We start from the raw sequence: 23,581 nt of genomic DNA on the forward strand, positions 1-23,581 counted from the left end.
TAGAGCATTTAAATATCACTTACCTCGTTTTTCCCTTTGACCTCCAAAATACAATAATCCAGGTTTGAAAATGCCATTTCCTGTCACTCCTCTTCTTGCCTTCCACCAGCATCTGAGCGGTTTTGCATGGTGGAAAGCAGAATGTACTCACCCCCTCCCTATGACTACAGCCCTGCGTGAAGATGCATACTTGCAATATTCCCATATATTCCAAGAACCAGAAATTTCTGCGATTTGCAGTAGGGGACAGCCACTACCAATTCGTGACTCTCCCTTTCGGTCTGGCATCAGCACCAAGGGTTTTTACAAAGGTGCTTGCTCTGGCCTTGGTGAGACAGTGAGGAATCGCTTTCGTGGGCTACTTGGATGACCTCCTGATCAGAGCTGCTTTGGGCTCAGACTTGGAGGAGGATGTGGCGATCGCCAGTCAGACTCTTCAGGAGTTCGGTTGGGTAGTGAACCTACAAAAGTCTGTGTTTGTGCCGACTCAGCGATTGGAGTATCTAGGGTTAGTTCTGGACTCCTCAGAGGCGAGAGTTTACCTCCCCTTGGAGAAGTTGCAAACTCTTCGGTTGGTGGTGAGGCTACTGGCATCCCGCAGGTGGTCGACACTGCGCTTCTGCATGCGAGTCCTGGGGCTCATGGTGGCCACTTTCGAGGCGGCACCATATGCTCAATTCCACACTCGTGTCTTGCAGAAGAAAATCCTGTCCAAATGGGACAAGTCTCCGTTGTCCCCAGATTGTCAAATCTGGGTGAGTCAACTAGCTTCCCTGGTATGGTGGCTAAGGTCTCTGGCCCTTCAGTTTGGAAAGTCATTCCTTCCCCTTCACTGGACGGTGATCACGACGGACGCCAGCCTGAACAGCTGGGTGGGGGGGGGGAGGGGGCGTCTGGAGTGTTCTGTGAACACAGGGTCGATGGACGCAGGAGAAATCCCATCTACCGATCAATGTGTTGGAACTTCGGGCGATCAGCCTGTGCCTCTCCACTTTGAGGCTTCAGGGACATCCAGTCAGGATCCAGTCAGACAATGCCACGGCGGTGGCGTATGTCAACCACCAAGGAGGAACAAGAAGCTCGGCTGCAGCATTGGAGGTCGCTCACATACTTTTGTGGGCAGAGCGGAGCATATCGGCCGTATACATTCCGGATGTAGAAAACTGCCAAGCAGACTACCCAAGTTGCCAGATGTTGGACCAAGGAGAATGGTCACTACACCCGGATGTGTTTCAGCTGCTTTGACGGAGACATGGATCTCCTGGCTTCTCGACTCAATCGGAAGGTATTGAGATTTGTGGCCAGGTCAAAAGATCCCTTGGCGGATGCGTTGGTAACTCTGTGGGGTCAGTATTGGCTGATATATGAACATCAGAGAGATTCCTCTTTTTTGACACTCTCTCAAAAGGTGGCCTTTCTGTTGGCCATTACATCAGTCAGGAGGGTTTCTGAATTGGCGGCCTTGTCTTGCAAGTCCCCCTACTTGATCCTCCACAAGGATAAGGCAGCGTTATGCCCGCAGCCTTTTCTTCTACAGTTGTTTCGGCCTTCCATCTTAATGACATAGTGCTTCCATCCCTGTGTCCTCGGCCGTCACATCCAGAAAAGGTTGCTCTACATTCCTTGGATGTTGTCAGAGCCCTGCGAGTATATCTCTCTGCTACGGCTCCGTTCCGGAGGTCAGACTTGCTGTATCGGTGACTGGTTCAAAGAAGGGTCTGGCAGTCTCGTCAGCCACCATTTCTTGGTGGATCAGACGGATTGTGATTCGGGCCTATGCCCTACAGGGGCGGCGCCTCCTTTTCCTCTTACGACGCATTCAACCAGGGCAAAGGGTGCTTTCTGGGCCTTCCGATATCAAGCGTCTGTCTCACAGGTGTGTAAGGCGGTAACCTGGTTGTCTGTTTACACCTTCACAAAATTTTACAAGGTTGATTTTAGGGTTGTCCCGATACCAATACTAGTATTTCCCCGAGTACTTGTACTCGGGGAAAATGCTCAGATACTTTACCGATACCTGACTCCCCCCTCCGTGCCGCTGCCGTCCTCTGCTCTCCCCCCCCCCCCCCCGTGCCGCTGCCGTCCTCTGCTCTGTTCTCCCCCCCCCGTGCTGCTGCCGTCCTCTGCTCTGTTCTCCCCCCCCTGTGCCGCTGCCGTCCTCTGCTCTGTTCTCCCCCCCCCCCCCGTGCCGCTGCCGTCCTCTGCTCTGTCCCCCCCCCCCGTGCCGCTGCCGTCCTCTGCTCTGTTCTCCCCCCCCCCCTCCGTGCCGCTGCCGTCCTCTGTTTTGCTCTCCCCTCCATGACGCCCCCCCCGTGATCTGTGTCCCCCTTCCGTGTCTTCCTCCGCCCCCTCTGTCAGGATGAAGAGCGGCGGTAGGAGCCTCTAAATCCGGCTCCTACCTTTTCTGAATGAACAGTCAGTGATCACTGACTCTGTCCATTCATATGACTGAGCATTGTAAACTGTGTTTACGATGCTTCAGTTTATGAATGGATAGGAGCCCTGTCTCCTGTCCATTCATTTCCAGTGCAGCTGAGAAAGGGACTGAGGAATCTGTGTCCCTAGTCCCTTTCTCTGTCTTAAAGGAGAGATGTCAGAGGTCTGTTAAGACTTAACCCTGACATCTCACCAAAGCCCCCCAACAGGGCTAATTAAAAAAAAAATTTTTTTTTTGCAATAAATAATTTTAAAAATAAAATGTTGATAATAGAAAAAAACACACTGACAATCCACTAGCCCCCCCCTAAAAAAAACACTGTAAAAAAATAAAAAAAATAATACTGTCACATGACATTAAAAAGAAAAGTATCGGCGAGTACTTGGGAAAAAAAACTCTCAGTGGTATCGGGACAACCCTAGTTGATGTACATGCATCTGCAGATGCTTGCTTCAGGTGCAAAGTTTGGCAGGCGGATGTTTAAGGTTGCAACTCCTCTGAGGATCACTGTTTGTTTTTGGGTGGAAGTTGGTTTGCTTGCTGTGCCCTCCCCTCGTTTTTTTGACACTGCTTGGGGACGTCCCTACTGTCAAGATTATTAGAGCTGTGTCCGTCAACGAAAGAGAAAATAGGATTTTTGTACTCGCTGTAAAATCCTTTCTCTGAAGTTCATGGACGGACATGGCACCCACCCCTCATTTTTAAGTTTGTACTGCTTTTAGACAAACTAAGCTGGTGACTGCAGAGTGAGGGGTTATGACCAGAGGGCCCGCCTCCTGGTCGGTGCTGTTCGGCTTTGCTGTATTACATGATTTTTTTTTTTTTTTTTTTTAACCATTTAACATGTCTGCCTAGTCCTCTCCTAAAAGACGGACGAAAAACCCTACTGTGAAGATTATTGGAGCTGTCCGTCCATGAACTTCAGATAAGAATTTGTGTACTCACCGTAAAATCCTTATTTAAAAATAAAATAAAATGTAGAATACATATTGGCTTGATGAAGGTATACAAACAATCTAAAACTTGCGCTTGATGGAATAAAATTTAGATATTAAAAAAATAGGATTGCAGCTGCTATAACAAAGGTACCAACACCTTTAAAAGATGGATATTCAAATATTTACAGCTCTGGTGGAATAAGTGCTAACAATGCAATTAAAAAAAATTGTGTGGTGAACTGTTCATGAAATGGGTGTCGCCAACCAGATTAAAAATACCAGTGCTGTTCAAAATGAAAGGGTCACTAAAGGAAATTTTTTTTTTTTTTGCTGAAATGACTGTTTACAGAGACATTATAGTTAACTGGTTCCTTTTAAAAATTAAAAATAGATAAAAACCAATCATATAATGTGCCTGAAGTTTAGTTTAGTTTTTGCTGTTTCCTGGTTCTCTGATGTACAGAGCCAGAGAGCCAATAGAGGGCAGTGATGGATTGTTAAACGAAACTGGATTGGTGCTGAGGGATTTTAGACACACAGTAATCACACCTCCTTTAAAAGTCACTACAGTGAGAAATCTCCCAGTACTGTGGTGATCAGGAAACAGACAACCAGGAAGTGTCCAGAACAGAGAAATTACAGCAACATCAGAGCAAAAGCAAACAATGAGGACATGAAACCAGGACTGCAGTAAGGTAGAGGAAGCTATTTAGCTAAAAAAAAAAAAAAAATTCCTTTAGTGACCCAATGTGCTACCATATAACACAATCTACACAAATATTATTTATATATATTTTCTGTTTATAAAGTGCTTCCGATGATGGTGGATATTAGTAAGTGCAGGTGTCCACCTCGATGGTCTCCCCACTCACCAGAAATTAGCTTTACGGTCTCTGTAAAAGTAATATTCTGATTGAGGGTAATCAGATTTCAGAGATGATGCCACAGATCTCAGCAAAAGTGAGGGCATCAAACTCGTCATGTTTTATTACCCTCACTTTTGCTGAGATCTGTGGAATCATCTCTGGAATCTGAAAACCCTCAGAATATTCCTTTTACAGACTGTAAAGCTAATTTCTGGTGGGTGGGGCCATAAGATGGGCGACCATCGAGGTGGACGCCTGCACTTACTAATATCCACCATTATTGGAAGCACTCAGCACTTTATCAACAGTTTTATTATAATATATTTATGTATATTGTGTTATATGGTAGCACATTCATTTTGGACAGCACTGGTATTTTTTTAATCTGGTTGGCGACACCCATTTCATAAACCGTTCACCACACATTTTTTTTAACTGCATTTTTAGCACTTATTCCGCCAGCGCTGTTAATATTTGAATATCCATCTAAACTGATGTTTTTTTTGGGGGGATATTGATTATAGAAAATGTAAAATATTGTTTTTTAAAAAAAATATATATTCTTGTTTATAGTGCAAAAAATAAAAACCACAGAGGTAATCGAATACCACCAAAAGAAAGCTAGATTTGAAGTAAAAAAATATACGTTTTGTTTGGGTACAACGTAGCACGACCACGCAATTGTCAGTTAAAGTGACAACATGCTGTATCGCAAAAAATGGCCTGGTCAGAAAGGGGGTACTTTCTTCTGGGGCTGAAGTGGTTGAAGTCCGGCAATTGGCTCTGTCATAAAGCAGCCAGGCAATGTTTATCCACAACCTTGCTCAGCGCTGAAACACTAAGGCCCCTTTACACTGGGGGGGGGGGTGCAGTGGCGGTAAAGTGCTGCTATTTTTAGCGGCACTTTACCGTTGGAATTGCGACGGTATTCGGCTGCTAACGGTGTGGTTTTACTACCTACTAGTGGTCGAAAAGGGGTCCATTGCCGGCAGGAAAAGTTGCGGTTTCCCATTGCTGGCGGTATAGCGGCGGTTTCCCATTGTTTTCATTTGGAAGGAGAGGTAAAGACCGCTCCTTCACCGCTCCAAAGATGCGACTAGCAGGACTTTTGGAGCAGTCCTGCTAGCACACTGCTCCAGTGTAAAAGCCCTCAGGGCTTTCACACTAAAGAAACAGCAGCCGCTGTTTCAGGTCGGTTTGCAAACGCTATTTTTTAGCGCAATAGCGCCTGCAAACCGCCCCAGTGTGAAAGGGGTCTGACATAAAAAGGAACCTTGTTACTTTTTGTATCTTTCTGTTCATTCACAGATCAAAGGGATGAAGTCCGTTTTAAAGAAACCACTGTTTAACCCCTTATTGGCACTTAAATTACTGTAATCTGCCTCTAACTCCTTACTCCTTTTTCCTGCTGAGTTTTTTTGAATTTTTTTTTTCAATTCTATTTTTATAAACTAACTTTTTTTTTTTGTTTGCTTTTGTTTGTTAATATTCAAAACTTTAACATATATTTACACGTTTCACATTTAAAAAAAGCATATAGTGAAAACTTTTAATTTGTAAATACTTTACCTACATATTGGCCCGGGTCTTAAGTGGTTAAAGGCCCATTTTTGCGATTCGGCACTGCGTCGCTTTAACTGACAATTGCGCGGTCGTGCGATGTGGCTCCCAAATAAAATTGGTGTCCTTTTTTTCCCCACAAATAGAGCTTTCTTTTGGTGGTATTTGATCACCTCTGCGGTTTTTAGTTTTTGCGCTATAAACAAAAATAGAGCGGCGTTTTAAAAAAAAAAAATGCAATATTTTTTACTTTTTGCTATAATAAATATCCCCCAAAAAAATATAAAAACGTTTTTTTCCCTCAGTTTAAGCCGATACGTATTCTTCTACCTATTTTTGGTAAAAAATCGCAATAAGCGATTGGTTTGCGCACAATTTATAGCGTTTACAAGATAGGGGATATTTTTATGGCATTTTTATTAATCTTTTTTTATTTTTTTTTATTTATTTTTTTTACAACCAATGGTGGCGAACAGCGTTTTTTTTTTTTTTTTTTTTTCCGTGACTGACATTATGGAGGACACATCGGACAATTTTGACACTTTTGGGACCATTTGTCATTTTCACAGCAAAAAGTGCTATAAAAAATTACCTTGTGTGTTTCTAACTGTAGGGGGCGGGACTGGACTTGTGACGTCACTGATCATCTTTCCCTATATCAGGGAACAGACGATCAGTGACACTGTGAAGAACGGGGAAGGTGTGTTTACACACACCTCTCCCCGTTCTTCAGCTCCTGTGACCGATCAAGGGACTCCGGCTGCGATCGGGTCCCGGACCTTAGGACCCATGGCTGGGCACTTAAAGGTGACGTACAAGTACGTCTTTGTGCCCGGCCGTGCCATTCTGCCGACGTATGTCCTTAAGTGGTTAATGCTTTGTGCCACTGCCAACAGCTGAAAATGAACAAAGCTGCTGTGGTAGGTATCGGTAATTATAACACAAAAAGCCTCCTGAGCTCTGGTGTTTCGCCAAACCGGGTACAGCAGTATAGTCTAACGGCGAAGTCTGAAGTCTTGCAGCCCTCCACAGAACAAAGGGTGTTCATATGGCTAAAACAGAAAAGAAAGGAGGGCGCACCGACCTTGTGCATTACCACTTATAATTTTACTAACAGAATAAAAAAGCAATGGTCCTACTCACTTTTTTTATTCTGTTTTTTAATAAAATTTTAAGTGGTAATGCACAAGGTCGGTGCGCCCTCCTTTCTTTTCTTTAGGTATCGGTAATTGGCATCATGTACTAAAAAAAATCGGTGCATCTATTGTGAATACTTTATATCTCTATCTAAATAATCTCAATCATTTTTTTATTTTTTTTGCTTTGCCTTCATTTCCATTTCTGATTTCTGACATGCAGAACCAAGTTTTCTATGCGTAGTCTCCACTTCTGCTGGGCCCTCCAAGCTAGTTTTTCAGTTCACCTGCAAGGTCTTACTTTCAAAGTTTGCCCCTTCCCCAGCAAAATAATGCACCACGAGGAGTAAGGGAAATTTGTTAACCATTGAAGCTGTTTAGACAAATTGCATTTACATGGGTGCAGAAGGAGGTATGCCAGGTCTTAAAACTGGATTTTTGCTCGCTGTCTTCCTTGGTTCCTTGGACAGCCTCCCATTTTGGCAACAGTTGGCATGGGCAGACAGCCAAAGTGGCTTTGACTTTCCAGAAAATGTATTTGTTCACATGGATCCTGAAACTTCATAAATTGTCACTGAAACAGAGTAAGGAGTTGAAGTTTCTGGGTCCAGACCTAGACATAGCCTTATGTTGCATACCTCTCTGGATTGCTTTTGGATGGCTTTGCTTTAAGACTAGGCAGTTGTTGGCAGGGATATTGAAAGCCAGTGTCAATTTTTCCTGTTGGCGACAGTATAACGCTACAGTCTTTCTTGTCCTGAAGTGAACTCAAAGAAATTTAACAGCAAGTGTAATCCAGTTTTCTTTCTTTCGTGTTACATTTACTACTGTTACTTGGCATATTGAGCTTATAGGTTTATTGTATGCTCATGGAGGATGAAAAGGTAGCCACCAGATTGAGATGTATCTGATTTAACAGAATGCTTGTGACCTTTAGCTGCACCTCTGTTAGACGTGCACAAAATTGTGCCTTCAGATTCTGTGATTGGGCACAGAGGTCAGTTTAATTGAACTGTAGCAAGAATACATGCGCAGCAGCCAGTCAGTTTTACTCCGGTTCTTATGCATTATCTAAATCGGGTGTCTCCAAACTTCCTAAACAAATGGCCAGTTTCTTGCCTTTCAGATTTTGGGAGGACTGGACTGTAGTCAATGTGTGTAGACCATGCCACAGCATGGATTGAAGCCCACAATGTCTCGGGCTTGGTGGTCCATGGGATTTAAAATGTGGTCAGGAGGAATATTGTCCCATCACTGGTATTAGTGGCTGGAACAGTGCACCATTGTTGGTGTCAGTGGGGGGAAATTATACACTATTATTGGAATTGGTGGGAGGATATAGTGCATCACTGTTTGGCGTCAATGAAAGCTATGGTGCCACAAGGGCCGGACAAAGGCAAGTAAAGGGCCACATCCAGTCCTCGGGCCACAGTTTGGAGACAACTGATATAGATAATATGTTACGATTGAAAGTGTCTGCTCGTCAGCAACTCTCCCATAGGTACCTTCTATTGAGTTACAATTGCTACTTTCTACAGCTCATTTTATGTATTTTTCTTTTTAATTTGGCTGTGGTTATTTAAAGAATATTTTTTCTTGATCATTTCAGTGCCCTTAAAGATAGCCGTTTTCCCCCAATGACGAGGGATGAGCTGCCACGGCTATTCTGCTCAGTGTCTCTGCTTACAAACTTTGAAGATGTATGTGATTACTTGGACTGGGAGGTAAGAAAAGCTGAGCAAGCTGTTTTTGCAGTGTTAGTCAACAGATTTGTCAGTTGCTTTATATTCAAGAGTAGAGATGAGCGAATCAGTATTTAAATTGCCTGGCTATGGAGCTGAGTGAATCTTTATTTATATATTTAATCCGCTTCTGCCCCACTAAGCAGCACGCAGTCTAACACAATCGTTTGTAGGCTTATTTGGGAAGTTGTTTGTGTATTTTGTTTTTCTTTTATTCTGCAAAGTAGTGTGTAAACTCCATGCCAATGCTGTGCCAGTTTTTTTTTTTGCTGTGCCAAATCGAAGAAATCTTCTGTAATAGATGACAACATAAACTCACCTTTTTGGTAACCCATTTCTCCTGCCTCTCCTTTGTTTCATTGCTGTAGCCTCAGGAAATCACCTTGGTACTTTGATTCCAGGAATGTCAGATGCCTCTGTCCCCAGTCGTATGCTGAGTCTTTCCTGACCCCCATGTTAATGTTGAGTCCTGCAGTGACGCAGGATTTCAGAGGAAAGAATCAGAATGTGGCAGGGAACACATGCATCCAAAACTCCTGGAAGTGTCCTGAGTGCAGATCAGTGTTGCCAACCTACCAGATTGAAATTTACTGGCGCAACACCCGAAATTTACTGGCATTTTACAAAAGTTACTAAATTACATTTTTAGGTGCGAATTTCAGTATTTAGGCTACAAACAAGTACGCTAGGCAAATAGCAATGTGATTTAAGGTAGATATTAAGGCAAAAAAAACATTTTTGTTATTTTCGATATAATAAGGGCAAATTATTTAGTCACCCCCCCCCCTGCCTCCAATCTCCCCCCTGCCTCCAATCTCCCCCCTGTGGTGCCACCAACAGCCCCTGTCTCCATCCCCACCCTCTGCCCTGCCTCCAATCGCCCCCTGCCACTATATAATTTGCTTGGCCATGGAAGTTTATGCTCGCATTACTGACTCAGCTGACTGTCCCCTTGAGGGCTTTTTTTACACTTGGCTCTTTTGATGCAGCAAAACTCATCAGAGGTCTCATTCTTTTCCTGGTTTACATCTATGCTTCACAGCAGTTTGATGTTTAAAGGAAATAAAGTATATAGGCCCTTTAACATCTACATGTGAGCACTACAACACACATGCAACAATTCAGCTTTAGTGACGGTTCACGCTGCTGTGTGGTGCAAGATCGCATGTGATTTGCACTACTGATAGTATGGCTGGCATCGCATTCGGACTCTACTCGCACAGCACCCTTTTTAGGTTCGCACCAGAATCGGATTGCATGGATGTTCACACCCATGCGATCCAATTCATGTCCAAACGGTCAGTTCACAGTGCCATATGCGATCTAAAATAGGGGGGGGTCATTAACAATGTATTGACGCACCCCACAGTTTGCATACGGCAGTGTGAGCTGCCGTGTGATGCGGGAACCTGCAGTGGTTTCGCAGTGTTCCCGCATAGCACAAGTGTGAACCTGCACTGTAAGACGACGAGGAATACCATGAAAAATGCATGCATCTATGTAACATCTGCTATTTTCTTATTAGCGTGGATAATGAATTTTAATGTCTCTTATGAAATGGAAGTCTTGCATTGATTGGGCAATAACTTCTCTGCAGGATGTGGAAACCTTGCAAGAAGAACTAAACAAATTAATGGGGTGGGCAGCTACATGGCAAATGAGGTTTAATGTGGAAAAATGTAAAATGCATTTTGGGTGGCAAAAATTTGAATGCAATCTACTCACTTGGGGGTGAACCTCTGGGGGGAATCTAGGATGGAAAAGGATGCGGGGGTCCTAGTAGATGGGCTCGGCAATGGCAGCTGCTGCTAACAAAGCAACATAATATTGGCATGCACTAAAAAGGATAGACTCCAGAGATAAAGCAATAATTCTCCCACTCTACAATACTCTGGTCCGGCCTCACCTGGATTATGCTTTCCAGTTTGGGGCACCAGTCCTCTAGAACGATGTACTGGAAATTAGCGAGTACAAAGGACACCAAAGCTAATAAAGGGTCTGGAGGATATTGGTTATGAAGAAAGGTTGTGAGCACTGAACTTGATCTCTCTGGAGACAAGACTCTTGAAAGGGGATATAAGTTCAATGTACGAATACTATACTGATGACCCCACAATAGGGATAAAACTTTTTTGCAGAATGGAGTTTAACTGCTTGCCGACCAGCCGCTGCAGTTATAGGGCGGCAGGTCGGCTCTGCTGGGCGAGAGGACGTAGCTATACGTCGCCTCGCCCAGCAGCCAATAGGGGCACGCTTGCTCCCGACTCCCGTGCCCGGCGGGCACGATCACCGCCGGGCACCCGCGATCGCTCGTTACAGAGCGGGGACCGGCAGCTGTGTGTGTAAACACACAGCTCCCGGTCCTGTCAGGGGAGAAATGCCTGACCGTCTGTTCATATAATGTATGAACAGCGATCAGTCATTTCCCCAAGTTAGTCCACCCCCCCCCACAGTTAGAACACACCCATGGAACATACTTAACCCCTTCCCTGCCCCCTAGTGTTAACCCCTTCCCTGCCAGTGGCATTTTTATAGTAATCCAATGCATTTTTTTTAGCACTGATCGCTATAAAAATGCCAATGGTCCCAAAAATGTGTGAAGTGTCCGCCATAATGTCGCTGTACCGAAAAAAATGGCTGATCGCCGCCATTACTAGTAAAAAAAAATAATAAAAATTCCATTAAAACTACCCCCTATTTTGTAAACGCTATAACTTTTGCACAAACCAATCAATAAACGCTTATTGCGATATTTTTAGTAAAAAAAAAAAAAAAAAAAATGTAGCATACATATCGGCCTAAACTTGAGGAAACAATTTTTTTTAATATATTTTTGGAGGATATTCTAGCAAAAAGTAAAAAATTATATTTTTTTCCAAATTGTCGCTCTATTTTTGTTTTATAGCGCAAAAACTAAAAACCGCAGAGGTTATCAAATACCACCAAAAGAAAGCTCTATTTGTGGGAAAAGACGCCAAATTTGCTTGGGAGCCACGTCGCACAACCGCAATTGTCAGTTAAAGCGACGCAGTGCCGAATCGCAAAAAGTGCTCTGGTCTTTGACCAGCAATATGGTCCGGGAGTTCAGTGGTCAAGACGCGTGGCCACTCATTAACATTAGAAGAAAAGAGGTTTAACCTTAAACTGCATAGAGGGTTCTTTACTGCAAGAGCGGCAAGGATGTGGAATTTCCTTTCAGAGGTGGTGGTTTCAGCGGGGAGCATCGATGGCTTTAAAAAACTATTAAAAAAGCACCTGAACGACCACAACATACAGGGATATACAGCCATGGCCAAAACTTTTGAGAATGACACAAATACTAATTTCTACAAAGTCTGCTGCCTCAGTTTTTGAGATGGGAAATTGCATATACTCCAGAATGTTATGAAGAGTGATCAGACGAATTGCAATTAATTGCAAAGTTTCTCTTTGCCATGAAAATTTTACTTGATCCCATAATTTTTTTTTTCCACTGGATTTGTGAAGAAGGCTTCAGGGTGCCCAAGAAAGTCCACCAAGTGCCAGGACCGTCTCCTAAAGAGTATTTAGCTGCGGGATCGGAGTGCCACCAGTGCAGAGCTTGCTCAGGAATGGAAGCAGGCAGGTGTGAGCGCATCTGCACGCACAGTGAGGCGAAGACTTTTGGAAGATGGCCTGGTGTCAAGAAGGGCAGCAAAGAAGCCACTTCTCTCCAAAAAAACATCAGAGACAGACTGATCTTCTGCAGAAAATATGGTGAATGGACTGCTGAGGACTGGGGCAAAGTCATATTCTCCGATGAAGCCTCTTTCCGATTGGGGCTTCAGGTAAAAGGCTTGTCCGGAGAAGAAAAGGTGAGTGCTACCATCAGTCCTGTGTCATGCCAACAGTAAAGCATCCTGAGACCATTCATGTGTGGGGTTGCTTCTCATCCAAGGGAGTGGGCTCACTCACAATTTTGCCCAAAAACAGCCATGAATAAAGAATGGTACCAAAACATCCTCCAACAGCAACTTCTTCCAACAATCCAACAACAGTTTGGTGAAGAACAATGCATTTTCCAGCACGATGGAGCACCGTGCCATAAGGCAAAAGTGGCTCGGGGACCAAAAGTTGACATTTTGTGTCCATGGCCTGGAAACTCCCCAGATCTTAATCCCATTGAGAACTTGTGGTCCATCCTCAAGAGGCGGGTGGACAAACAAAAACCCATTAATTCTGACAAAGTCCAAGAAGTGATTATGAAAGAATGGGTTGCTATCAGTCAGGAATTGGCCCAGAAGTTGATTGAGAGCATGCCCAGTCGAATTGCAGAGGTCCTGAAAAAGAAGGGCCAACACTGCAAATACTGACTCTTTGCATAAATGTCATGTAATTGTCGATAAAAGCCTTTGAAACGTATGAAGTGCGTGTAATTTTCACTACATCACAAAAACAACGGAAACAAAGATCTAAAAGCAGTTTATCAGCAAACTTTGTGAAAACTAATTTGTGTCATTCCCAAAACTTTTGGCCACAACTGTACAATGTACTACTGACCTATAATCACACATAGGTTGGACTTGTCTTTTTTTTCAACCTCCGCTACTATGTATTGGTGCATCTGCCAGATATGTACTTGTGGTTTGGCTAGAAAAATAGGTGGTTAAGCTGTTATGACACCCACCCTTAAAGCGGTTGTAAACCGCATAAACTGTTTTTTTTTTTTTTTTTTTTTGCATTGCGAGGGGAATATCTCCTAAACGTGTAGGTTTAGGAGATATTCTCCTTACCTACAGGTAAGCCTTGTTATAGGCTTACCTGTAAGTAAAAGTCAAAATAGTGGGTTTACAACCACTTTAAGGTGGCTGTAAAGGCTGAAGGGTTTTTTTTTTTTTTTTTAATGTGCTGCTCCCCCCTCCACAGCCCCTCTAATACACACCTGAGGCCCCCTCTCGGTCCATCGATCTGCATGTGAGCCTTGGCTGTCCCGGGACTCCCTTTCCTCATTGGCTGTAAATCACAGCCAGTGAGCCAATGAACCGAGTGGGAGGCGGGGCTTTGCTACAGGTGGATCTGTTATATCGAGTCTATTTTTAATCCATGATTTAAATACTAGTAAAAAGGCTTGATTAAAAATGAAGATTTAAAATCAAGTTGATTTTAAAAGAGCAACTGTCATCTCTCTCCTGCTGTTGACTCACCGACAGTCCTAATTACATTAATAGAAGGGCTGGTAATGCAGCAGTTAGACAACAAGGTGAGGGACATGGTGGCAGCAGGTGAGTGGATGCCCGCTAACAGGAGCTGCCATCGTGGATCTGAAATGACGGGGTGCAACGGATCGTCATTGATCCATGATACGAACGGGTCGCCGTGTTCGGATCGGCACACCTTGCAATCCACGGATTGTGGCCATAGGAAAGGCAGCGGCTTCGGCCTAGCTCCTGAGCAGCGGCCTAGGTGAGCTCCCCAAAGCGGCGCGCTGGCGGAGATGTGGATATTACAGTGGGGTAGATGTGGACATTACAGTGGGGACTATATATGGTGGTGGTCCGAAAAATTATCCGATCCATGACTCTGACCCAAGGAACGATCCGAACCGCAAGGTTTTTGATCTGTTGCACCCCTATAAATGACAGATGCTCCTTTTTAAATGTAAAGACTCATTCTTGCTGGTAGTTTTTAATATTTGAAAACAAAATAAAGATTTCATCTTTAGAATAATAAGCTTTCAGGTTAGTAAATATTCCCATACTGGATCTCCTTTTACGGCCTGCTGCCATTTTGCTCCATAAGGGAGGAATTAAGCACTCCAAGGTATGTACAGAAAGATCACAAGGTTTATAAGTTGGTTAGGAGGTTTCGCTTTCATTTTTACTGTTTTCCCCTTCCTCCCCACTTGTAGAGCCTGGTACAGGTGCATTTCTCTTCAAACAATCATACAGTTTGTAGTGTACATAGGTTTACAGATTTGCAAAGCAATGGGATAAAGAATTATTCCTGAACCTTGTTTTATCTCATGGTTACTGTGAAATTGTGTGAATGCATCAATGCAGTGCATGTCATCTCAGCTTGCGGAGCTTGGATTTATTAAAATTAGTTTTTTACCAAAAATGTAAATATTGTGCAATATACAGCCTCATGCTACACAAAACTCAATTTCATCCGGAATGAACTAAATTCATGTATTTTAAATAGAAAACTATCTTCGGATAGATATTTACCCCAAACGCTTTTCATTAAAATAAATTTGATAAAGATCTAATTTAAATTTAAAAAATCGTGTGTGGTGTGTTTTTTTTTTTTTTTTAAAACCCCACCCTGTTTTTGGCACCCTGCGTTTAAGTAATGAATGTATTATCTGTTGTGACACATCCTGTCCAGTAGGGGTGGCTATGCTTTGGTGTAAGTTCAGTTGTATTGTGTGTTGCATGGCTAAAGGTCAAATGTTTGTAACTAGAGGCGATTTAGTGAACAATGTTATGTTGTACATTCTGTTTAGGGTGGCCTCACGTGGAAAGATTGCACAACAGTTTTTACATTAAGTTGGATTAGGAAAACAGTCTGCATACTAAAACATTGAATGTTCTGATGAGTTTATTAGACACGCTGTTCATCTTAATTGTTACAGCGGTAAGGATTAATGTACAGTAGGTTTGTTCTGTCTACTACTATTGGCTTATAAGACAGTAATGATGATTTTGCCATTAATTCCCTGGATAATGGATATGCATGTCATGTAAACTGGCTTGTGGGTCATTTGATCACTGTGAATGGGTCAGCTCTAGAGCTGCACGATTCTGGCCAAAATGAGAATCATGATTTTTTTTTGCTTAGAATGAATATCACGATTCTCTCGGCGTAAAATCTTTTACATTTATAAAAAAAAAATGGGCTAACTTTACTGGCTAGTTTTTTTTAAAATGCATTAAAGTGTTTCCCAAAAAATTGCATTTAAAAAGACTGCTGCGCAAATACAGTGCAACATAAAATTTTGCAGCAACCGCCATTTTATTCTCTAGGGTCTCTACTAAAAAATTATATGTTTGGGGGTTCCAAGTAATTTTCTAGCAAAAAAAAAATGATTTTAACTTGAAAAGAGCTGTCAGAAAAGTTTGGTGTTTAAGTGGTTAAACCAGGGGTTGACAAATTTGCTTGGAATCTAGGAGCCAGCTAAAAAAGTTAGGAGCCAGAAAACGCACCCCGTCCCGACGAGCTTGCGCGCAGAAGCGAACACATACGTGAGCAGCGCCCGCATATGTAAACGGTGTTCAAACGCAATTTTGAAGCGTGACATGTTGGGTATGAATTTACTCGGTGTAACATTATCTCTCATAATATTAAAAAAAAATGGGGATAACTTTACCGTTGTCTTATTTTTTTTTAATTAAAAAGTGTAATTTTTTCCCAAAAAAACTGTGCTTGTAAGACCGCTGTGCAAATACGGCGTGACAGAGTATTGCAACGATTGCCATTTTATTCTCTAGGGTGTTAGGATAAAAAATACATAAAATGTTTGGGGGTTCTAATTAGAGGGAAAAAGATGGCAGTGAAAATAGTGAAAAATGACATTAGAATTGCTGTTTAACTTGTAATGCTTAACTTGTAATACCAACGGCCACCACCAGATGGCGCCAGCTCACAAAAAAACCTTCCAAGCCAAGTCGCCAGGACACTATTTCTAGTCGCCATGGCTACCTGGCGCCCGGGATTTGTCGATACCTGGGTTAAACGTTCCTAATTTACATACAGAAGTTTATTCCTTTGATGTACAAGTCAATATGATACAATGTTTCCACTGATAAAGAATGTTTTCAAAACTTGGCAGGTTGCCCAGACTTTAACTTTTGGCTGAGAGCAGACAGGAAATTCTTTGCATACCAAAGTGCAGAGAGAAAATTATTTTCATGTCAAAGATAGTGAAACCCTGTGTCAAGAATTGCAATGGAAAAAGATCGTGATAACATAGTTACATAGTCGGGTTGAAAAAAGACACAAGTCCATCCAGTTCAACCACATAAAAATAAACAAACAAAATAAAAAACACACTACAATCCCATACACCCAACTCCATACCCACAGTTGATCCAGAGGAAGGCAAAAAACCCCAGCAGAGCATGAGATCCAATTTGCTACAGCAGGGGAAAAAAATCCTTCCTGATTCCCCCCCCCCCCCCCCCCCCCCCGAGAGGCAATCGGATTTACCCTGGATCAACTTTACCTACAAATCTTAGTACTCGGTTTTATATTCTGTACATTTAGGAAAGTATCCAGGCCTTTCTTAAAGCAATCTACTGAGCTGGCCAGAACCTCTTACTGTGAAAAAACCTTTCCGTATTTGGAGGTGAAATCTCTTTTCCTCTAGATGTAAAGAGTGCCCCCTTGTCCTCAGTGTTGACCGTAAAGTGAATAACTCAACACCAAGTTCACTGTATGGACCTCTTATATATTTGTACATGTTGATCATATCCCCCCTAATTCTCCTCTTCTCAAGAGAGAATAGATTTAGTTCTAATCTTTGCTCATAGCTCAGCTCCTCCATGCCTCTTATCAGTTTGGTTGCCCTTCTCTTCACTTTCTCTAGTTCCCCGATATCCTTTTTGAGAACTGGTGCCCAAAACTGAACTGCATATTCCAGATGAGGTCTTACTAATGATTTGTACAGGGGCAAAATGATATCTCTGTCCATACCTCCTCTATACAAGAAAGGACTTTGCTCGCTTTGGAAACCGCAGTTTGGCATTGCATGCCATTATTGAGCTTATGATCAACTAAAAACCCCCAGATTCTTCTCCACTACAGATCCCCCCAGTTGTACTCCCCCCCCCCCCCCCTAGCATGTATGATGCATGCATATTCTTAGTCCTTAAGTGCATAACTTTACATTTATCAACATTAAACCTAGGGTTGTCCCGATACCGAGTATTTGCGGGAGTACTTGTACTCCCGCAAATGCCCCCGATGCCTCATCCGATACTCGCCCCCCCCCGCCGCATACCGCAACAACGCCGCCGCCTGGTTAAGCAGCGTGCGGGGAACATTACAGCTTTCATTTGAATAGCTGTAGTGTTTCCCGCTGCGCCGCGTATAGACACTCCCCCTTGCTCGGGTGATCTGTCCAATCCCGAGCAAGGGGGAGTGTCGCAGCGGGGAACACTACAGCTATTCAAATGAAAGCTGTAATGTTCCTTGCGCGCTGATTAACCATGCAGGGGGCGGCGGCGGCATCTAGGTATGTGGGGGGACATGGCTGGATATGTGGGGGGACATGGCTGGATATGTGGGGGGACATGGCTGGATATGTGGGGGGACATGGCTGGATATGTGGGGGGACATGGCTGCATATGGGGACTGTAACGTCACCACTGTTTACGACCTTCCATCCCAGTCACGACAGCTTATCGACACTCCAACCGACAGGACCCGATCCCATTTTGCCCAGAATCAAGACGAGACGCAGCTCTGTACTTGTTCCAAATGTAATGATACTTTAATGGTTTCTTCTCAGCTTTTTTTTTACAGTACAAGGCATTAAAGCAACAATGAGAACTCCACCCCCCTAATCACACACTAAGGCCAATTACTAAACATTCCTTAATTAATAACAACAAAACAAACAAACCCATCACACACTGAGTTTCCTAGGCAGACGTTTCGTCTCTGCATGGAGCTTGACACCTATTCACACCTCTGAGCATCAATAGGTTTTAGACAGTGTTATCACACAATTAAAGGCCTTTCAAAAGCTAGCCTTATTTAACACTTATTTAACGTCTTCACAGAGAGATGAGTCACTATTGACTGGTTGGTTCCAACATCTTGCAGTGTCTCAAAATCCTGCAATACGAACGATCAGTGATGTCCCATCTAATGTAATACATGAATTATGATTCACTTGCCACCCCATGCCCAAAGGGCACAGAGTGGACTCAGACCCAAGAGTTATCAGTGACGCTGACACAGGAGTATCCTCCATCCTCACAAAGTCTTTGGGTGTCACGGGTCATTCCGTTACCGATACTTTTTTTTTTAAATGTGTCCCTGTATCGGCGAGTACTTGAAAAAAAGTATCGGTACTTGTACTCGGTCCTAAAAAAGTGGTATCGGGACAACCCTAATTAAACCTCATCTGCCACTTAGTCGCCCAATTAGACAAGTCATTGAGGTCGGCTTGTAAATTGGAAACCTCCTGCAAGGTCGTTATTCCACTGCATAGCTTGGTGTCATCTGCAAAGACAGGAATGTTACATTTGATCTCGGACCCAATATCATTTATAAATATATTAAAAAGTAAGGGTCCCAGCACTGAACCTTGGGGTACACCGCTGATAACCTTGGCTAACGATTCTTGATGATTGATCGTGCAGCTCTAGTCAGCTCTATCATTTATGCCATAAGGTTTCATCCTACAGAGTTGAAAGTTATGTGCTTTCTCAAATGTCTTGTCTTTGTTGTGTCCATGTACTCTCTATCTCTCAAATTCTAAAGTAAGCTGTCAGCATTCCAGGAATATCGGTCTGTTAAATACAACTCTGGTGTTTACTAACTAATGCTATTGAATTATTAACCCGTTGAGCTTTGCTATACAGTAATACCTTGGTCTGTGAGCATAATTTGTTCCAGAAGCATGCTTGCAATCCAAAGCACTCTTGTATCAAATATATCGCCATAAGAAATGGAACATCAGAATTCATTCCACAACCATTTATTCACATAATGATCAAAATATGAGCAATAGCTCATATTGCTGTACTGTTCTGTAGTAAGAATACTGTACTGTATGTTCCTCCTGTGTTGAAGAAAAAGATTGGTTAAAGCGTAGTTCCACCCAAAGTGGAACTTTCGCTTAAACCACTCCTCGCCCCCTTGCATGCCACATAATTTTTTTAGGGGGGGAGTGGGGGATTCGTTAGGAGTGGGACTTCCTGTCCCCCTTCCACCCAGGGACTGCTTGGGTGACTCGTCATATTGCCTTAGGTGGCCCCTCCCTGTAGGCGATCGCCTGTCCACTCCTAGAGCGTGGCTCGCGCATGCGCAGTGAGTGCTTGGCCGTGAAGCCGAAAGTTGTCATGGCCTGGTGCCCACAGTCTAAATGGAGGCACCAGCGGAGAGGGGGGGGGGGGGTGAGATGAATGACGCTCCGGGTGGGCGCGTCACTGGACAATGGAGCAGGTAAGTGTCTATTAAAAGCCAGCAGCTACACTTTTTGTAGCTGCTAACTTTTAATAAGCATAAAAAAGGCTGCAACTCCGATTTTAAGTTGTATTGTGTTTTGCATGGATAAAAGTCAAATGTTTGTAACTGGAGGTGATTTAGTGAACATGTTGTGCATGTTCTGTTTAGGGTGGCTTTTGCTCCTATTACTATACAGTGTAGAGTTTCAAAAAAGATGGACAGCCGCACTCCAAGGAAACTTCAAAAGTTGTCTATTAGTAAAAATGGGCATGCATCACCAAACACAGCAAAAAGGGACAGCCGACGCGTTTCACAATATTTCAGTGCTTAGTCATGGCTGATATGTGATTAAAACACACTAAAATGTATGATTCTTGTAAAAACACATGTGACCACTGTTAACCAATGGTGGGTGAAAGCCAATTAATAAGCACACCCAACCCTAAGTAGGTAACAGATCACCTGTACACATAAAGAAATCTAGAAGCAAACAAAAGGAAAAGTACTTTCAGAAAAAATGCACTTTCACAAGAGAGATTACATATATATGCTTTCAAATTAATAAATGGCTTTTATTTATTTTTGTTGTAAACGCTTTTCTGCAGACTTGTAAAATAACCTCAAAAGTACATGCCCTCAGATATGTTTTAGTCATATATTTTTATCCATACTCGCATAATCTTTTTTTTATTTTATTTTTATTTTTTTATAGGTTTAGGCCTCTTTCACACGAGACGGACTCCGTCGCTATGGAGTACGCCAGCTCAATGGGAGATCTCTCCACTGAGCCGGCAGAGAAGTCACTCTCTGCGTGGGTAGGGGCTTGTGCAGCGCTGCGGTCTCCTATAGAGAGATCTGATAAAAACTGACAGCATGTCCTATTTCATCAGATCTCATCCGATCCGCCATGAATAACCAGAAGTCTGATTTTATCGGATGTCAGTGGACATGTGTCCGCTGACATCCGACGCTCCATAGGATTGCATGGAGTGGCCGTTCAGGTCCGCCGACAAAACTGACAAGCGGACCTGAACAGTCCGATCGTGTGAAAGGGGCCTTGGTGTTGAAGTGGTGCCTATTTTCAGTAAAGTGGAAAATCGTTACACTTGGAGTTACACTTTAGTTTTACAATTGTGGAAATGTCACTTTTTTTTAGGCCACCAAACCATCTATTTGGTAGGTGTTCCAGAGCTTGCACAGATTGTTTCCATTGACCCTTACTGCTCCAGCCCAACTTCCATACAGCTTGACCTCCGTCTGTGAGCACTACCATAGTGTAACCTCATGTGCAGGGGATTTAACTACTTGCCGACCAGCCGCTGCAGTTATATGGCGGCAGGTCGGCTCCCCTGCTTGAGAGCACGTAGATCTACGTCGGCTCGCAAAGCGGCCACTAGTGGCGCGTGCGCGCTGCCGGAGGCACGCACCGCCGCTGGTCCCTGATCCGACGCGCGTGCGATCACCGCCGGGCACCCGCGATCGCTCGTTACAGAGCTGTGTGTGTAAGCGCACAGCTCCCGGTCCTGTCAGGGGAGAAATGCCTGACCGTCTGTTCATACAATGTATGAACAGCGATCAGTCATTTCCCCATGTCAGTCCACCCCCCCTTCAATTAGAACACCAAGGGAACATACTTAACCCCTTCCCTGCCCCCTAGTGTTAACCACTTCCCCGCCAGTGGCATTTTTATAGTAATCAATGCATTTTTATAGCACTGATCGCTATAAAAATGCCAATGGTCCCAAAAAAAGGACGCCAATTTTGTTTGGGAGCCACGTCACACGACCGCGCAATTGTCAGTTTAAGCGACGCAGTGTGGTATGGTCTGGGGGTTAAGTGGTTAAAGAAGGCGCCGCAGGCTAAAATGGATATCTGAAAAACATTGAAAGTCAAACAAGTTTGACAAAAAAAATTTTTTCTCTAGTATAGCAAGTAATATTGTGCAAAAAAGTTTAGGAAGTTTGTCTTCATGTATTCCTGAATGGTATAAAAAGTCTACCATGTTATGCTTTTGTTCTTTCTTGGTGTAATGCCTATTTCTGATTTAGTACATTTTGTTTTGTATCAGACATTCAAATGAAGCAGGGCTTTATCTGTTAGATTAAAGACCACTATATGTACAGTATAGTGTGAGGTACAAAACAAAGCGATAGACTTAATTTTCTGAAATTTTTTGCTTGTCCTCGGTTACCTCCATTGTTACTGAGCATCATACATGATTTAAAGCTGAACTAAATTTTTGTTTAGGGTGCTTTTTTTTTTTTTTTTTTTTTTTTTTTAAATGCAGTTTTACTTTGGTGCTCTGCAAAAAGTTGTAGGCACCCTAATGTCCTCATCAGTTCAGCATTGTAAGTGAGGACACAAGGGGCCTGCCCACATTAAAGATCATTGGAGGCAAGTCTGTGCCTTTTTTAATGGTACACTAGATCAAGATGAGCATTTAAACCCCCCCCCCCCCCAGAGTGTAGCACATCACTTCTCAATCACTTTTTTTTGCAGACAATTCAGCTTTGCAATCTTTGTACCTCCAGTTTAACATATAAACTCCTTTTTTATTTTGCAGCATTAACTTCCAAAGGACAAGCAAAGGAAATAAAGGGCCAAAATTCTTTGACCTTCCACGCAGCTCTAGAATAATTGTTATATTATCTCTGCTGCAATGTACTAACCAAACTACCGGTTTCTTTCAGGTGGGTGTACATGGCATTAGAATAGAATTCATCAATGAAAAAGGATCCAAAAGAACCGCCACGTACTTACCGGAGGTTGCAAAGGAGCAAGGTCATTGATGTACTTTATTTCATAACAATTGGTTAAAGAGTTAAAAAAACAAAACAAAAAAACACAAATTGCATACAAACCAGAAATACAATATGTGACCTTGCATTGATGTCAGATGGTGGATCAGATAATTGTAAGGCTTCTATCTTAAATTTGAATTATTTTGTCAATGTTTTCTGTTTTTAAAATGCAGTAGTTTGCTTCCACTGTAAGGCTAGTAATTGTTTTAAGGGAGGCTGTCAACCATTTAGATTTGTAAAAACCCTGCCTAGTAGCGGATACTACAAGATGCACATTATGTCATCCAGAAAAAACTCATCTGTGTGTCTGATATAGTGCAACTCTAGAAAAGCCTTTAATATCTTATGTTTGAGCCTACGTCCACCCACCTGATTGCACTCTGTTCACCAAGAGTGCCCAAAATGGCCACAAATGCTTTCATTTGGCAGGGAAAATGGCAGCTTGGCAGAGTGTAGCCCAGATGTCAGGCAATTTGGTAATTAAATCGGATGCAAACGGAGAGGTGGTTAGATTGTAAAGGTAATGGCATGAACCTTATAGTATATATTCTTGCTTAGTTGTACTGAACTTGGATTCAAACTATAATTTTTAGATGCCCTTGCTTGACTAGTTCTGAAAACAAAACATATTACAACTTGCCTAAAAGCCTGATTACAGGTATATGTTGGTCAAATAGCTTCAATAATGTGTGCTCCCCACGATTTGCAGAAGATATTGGTATACATTCTTGGGGCTCGCTTGCTGTACCATATTTCCATGATGGTGTTCTTTATACAGATCTGCAAATTATCCCTCTAGTGGTGCTCTGTATGTAAGAAGTTGCAGCTAGCACCCTTGATAAATGAGTTGCATCCAGCATGGAGAGCGTACTGTTCACAATATATCTGAGATGACATATCTATATTAAGATAAGGGGGGGGGGAGATAAAATACTGCTGTAGCAAGAATGTATATGTATGTATAC

At 42.9% G+C, this 23,581-nt stretch overlaps 1 protein-coding gene across 3 annotated transcripts in view; it reads left to right on the forward strand.

Annotated features, from left to right (window-relative positions):
• The window catches only part of AMMECR1 (AMMECR nuclear protein 1), a 95,916-nt gene that overhangs the window by 42,987 nt on the left and 29,348 nt on the right, over nt 1–23,581 (forward strand). For all 3 annotated transcript variants that reach the window (XM_040323885.1, XM_040323884.1, XM_040323883.1), the window contains exons 3-4: nt 8,547–8,661; nt 22,506–22,596. In XM_040323885.1, the coding sequence (XP_040179819.1) occupies nt 8,547–8,661; nt 22,506–22,596 (206 nt within the window). The remainder of the gene's footprint in view (nt 1–8,546; nt 8,662–22,505; nt 22,597–23,581) is intronic.

The sequence above is a fragment of the Rana temporaria genome, chromosome 9, assembly GCF_905171775.1.
Source record: "Rana temporaria chromosome 9, aRanTem1.1, whole genome shotgun sequence".
Taxonomy (NCBI): Eukaryota; Metazoa; Chordata; class Amphibia; order Anura; family Ranidae; genus Rana; species Rana temporaria.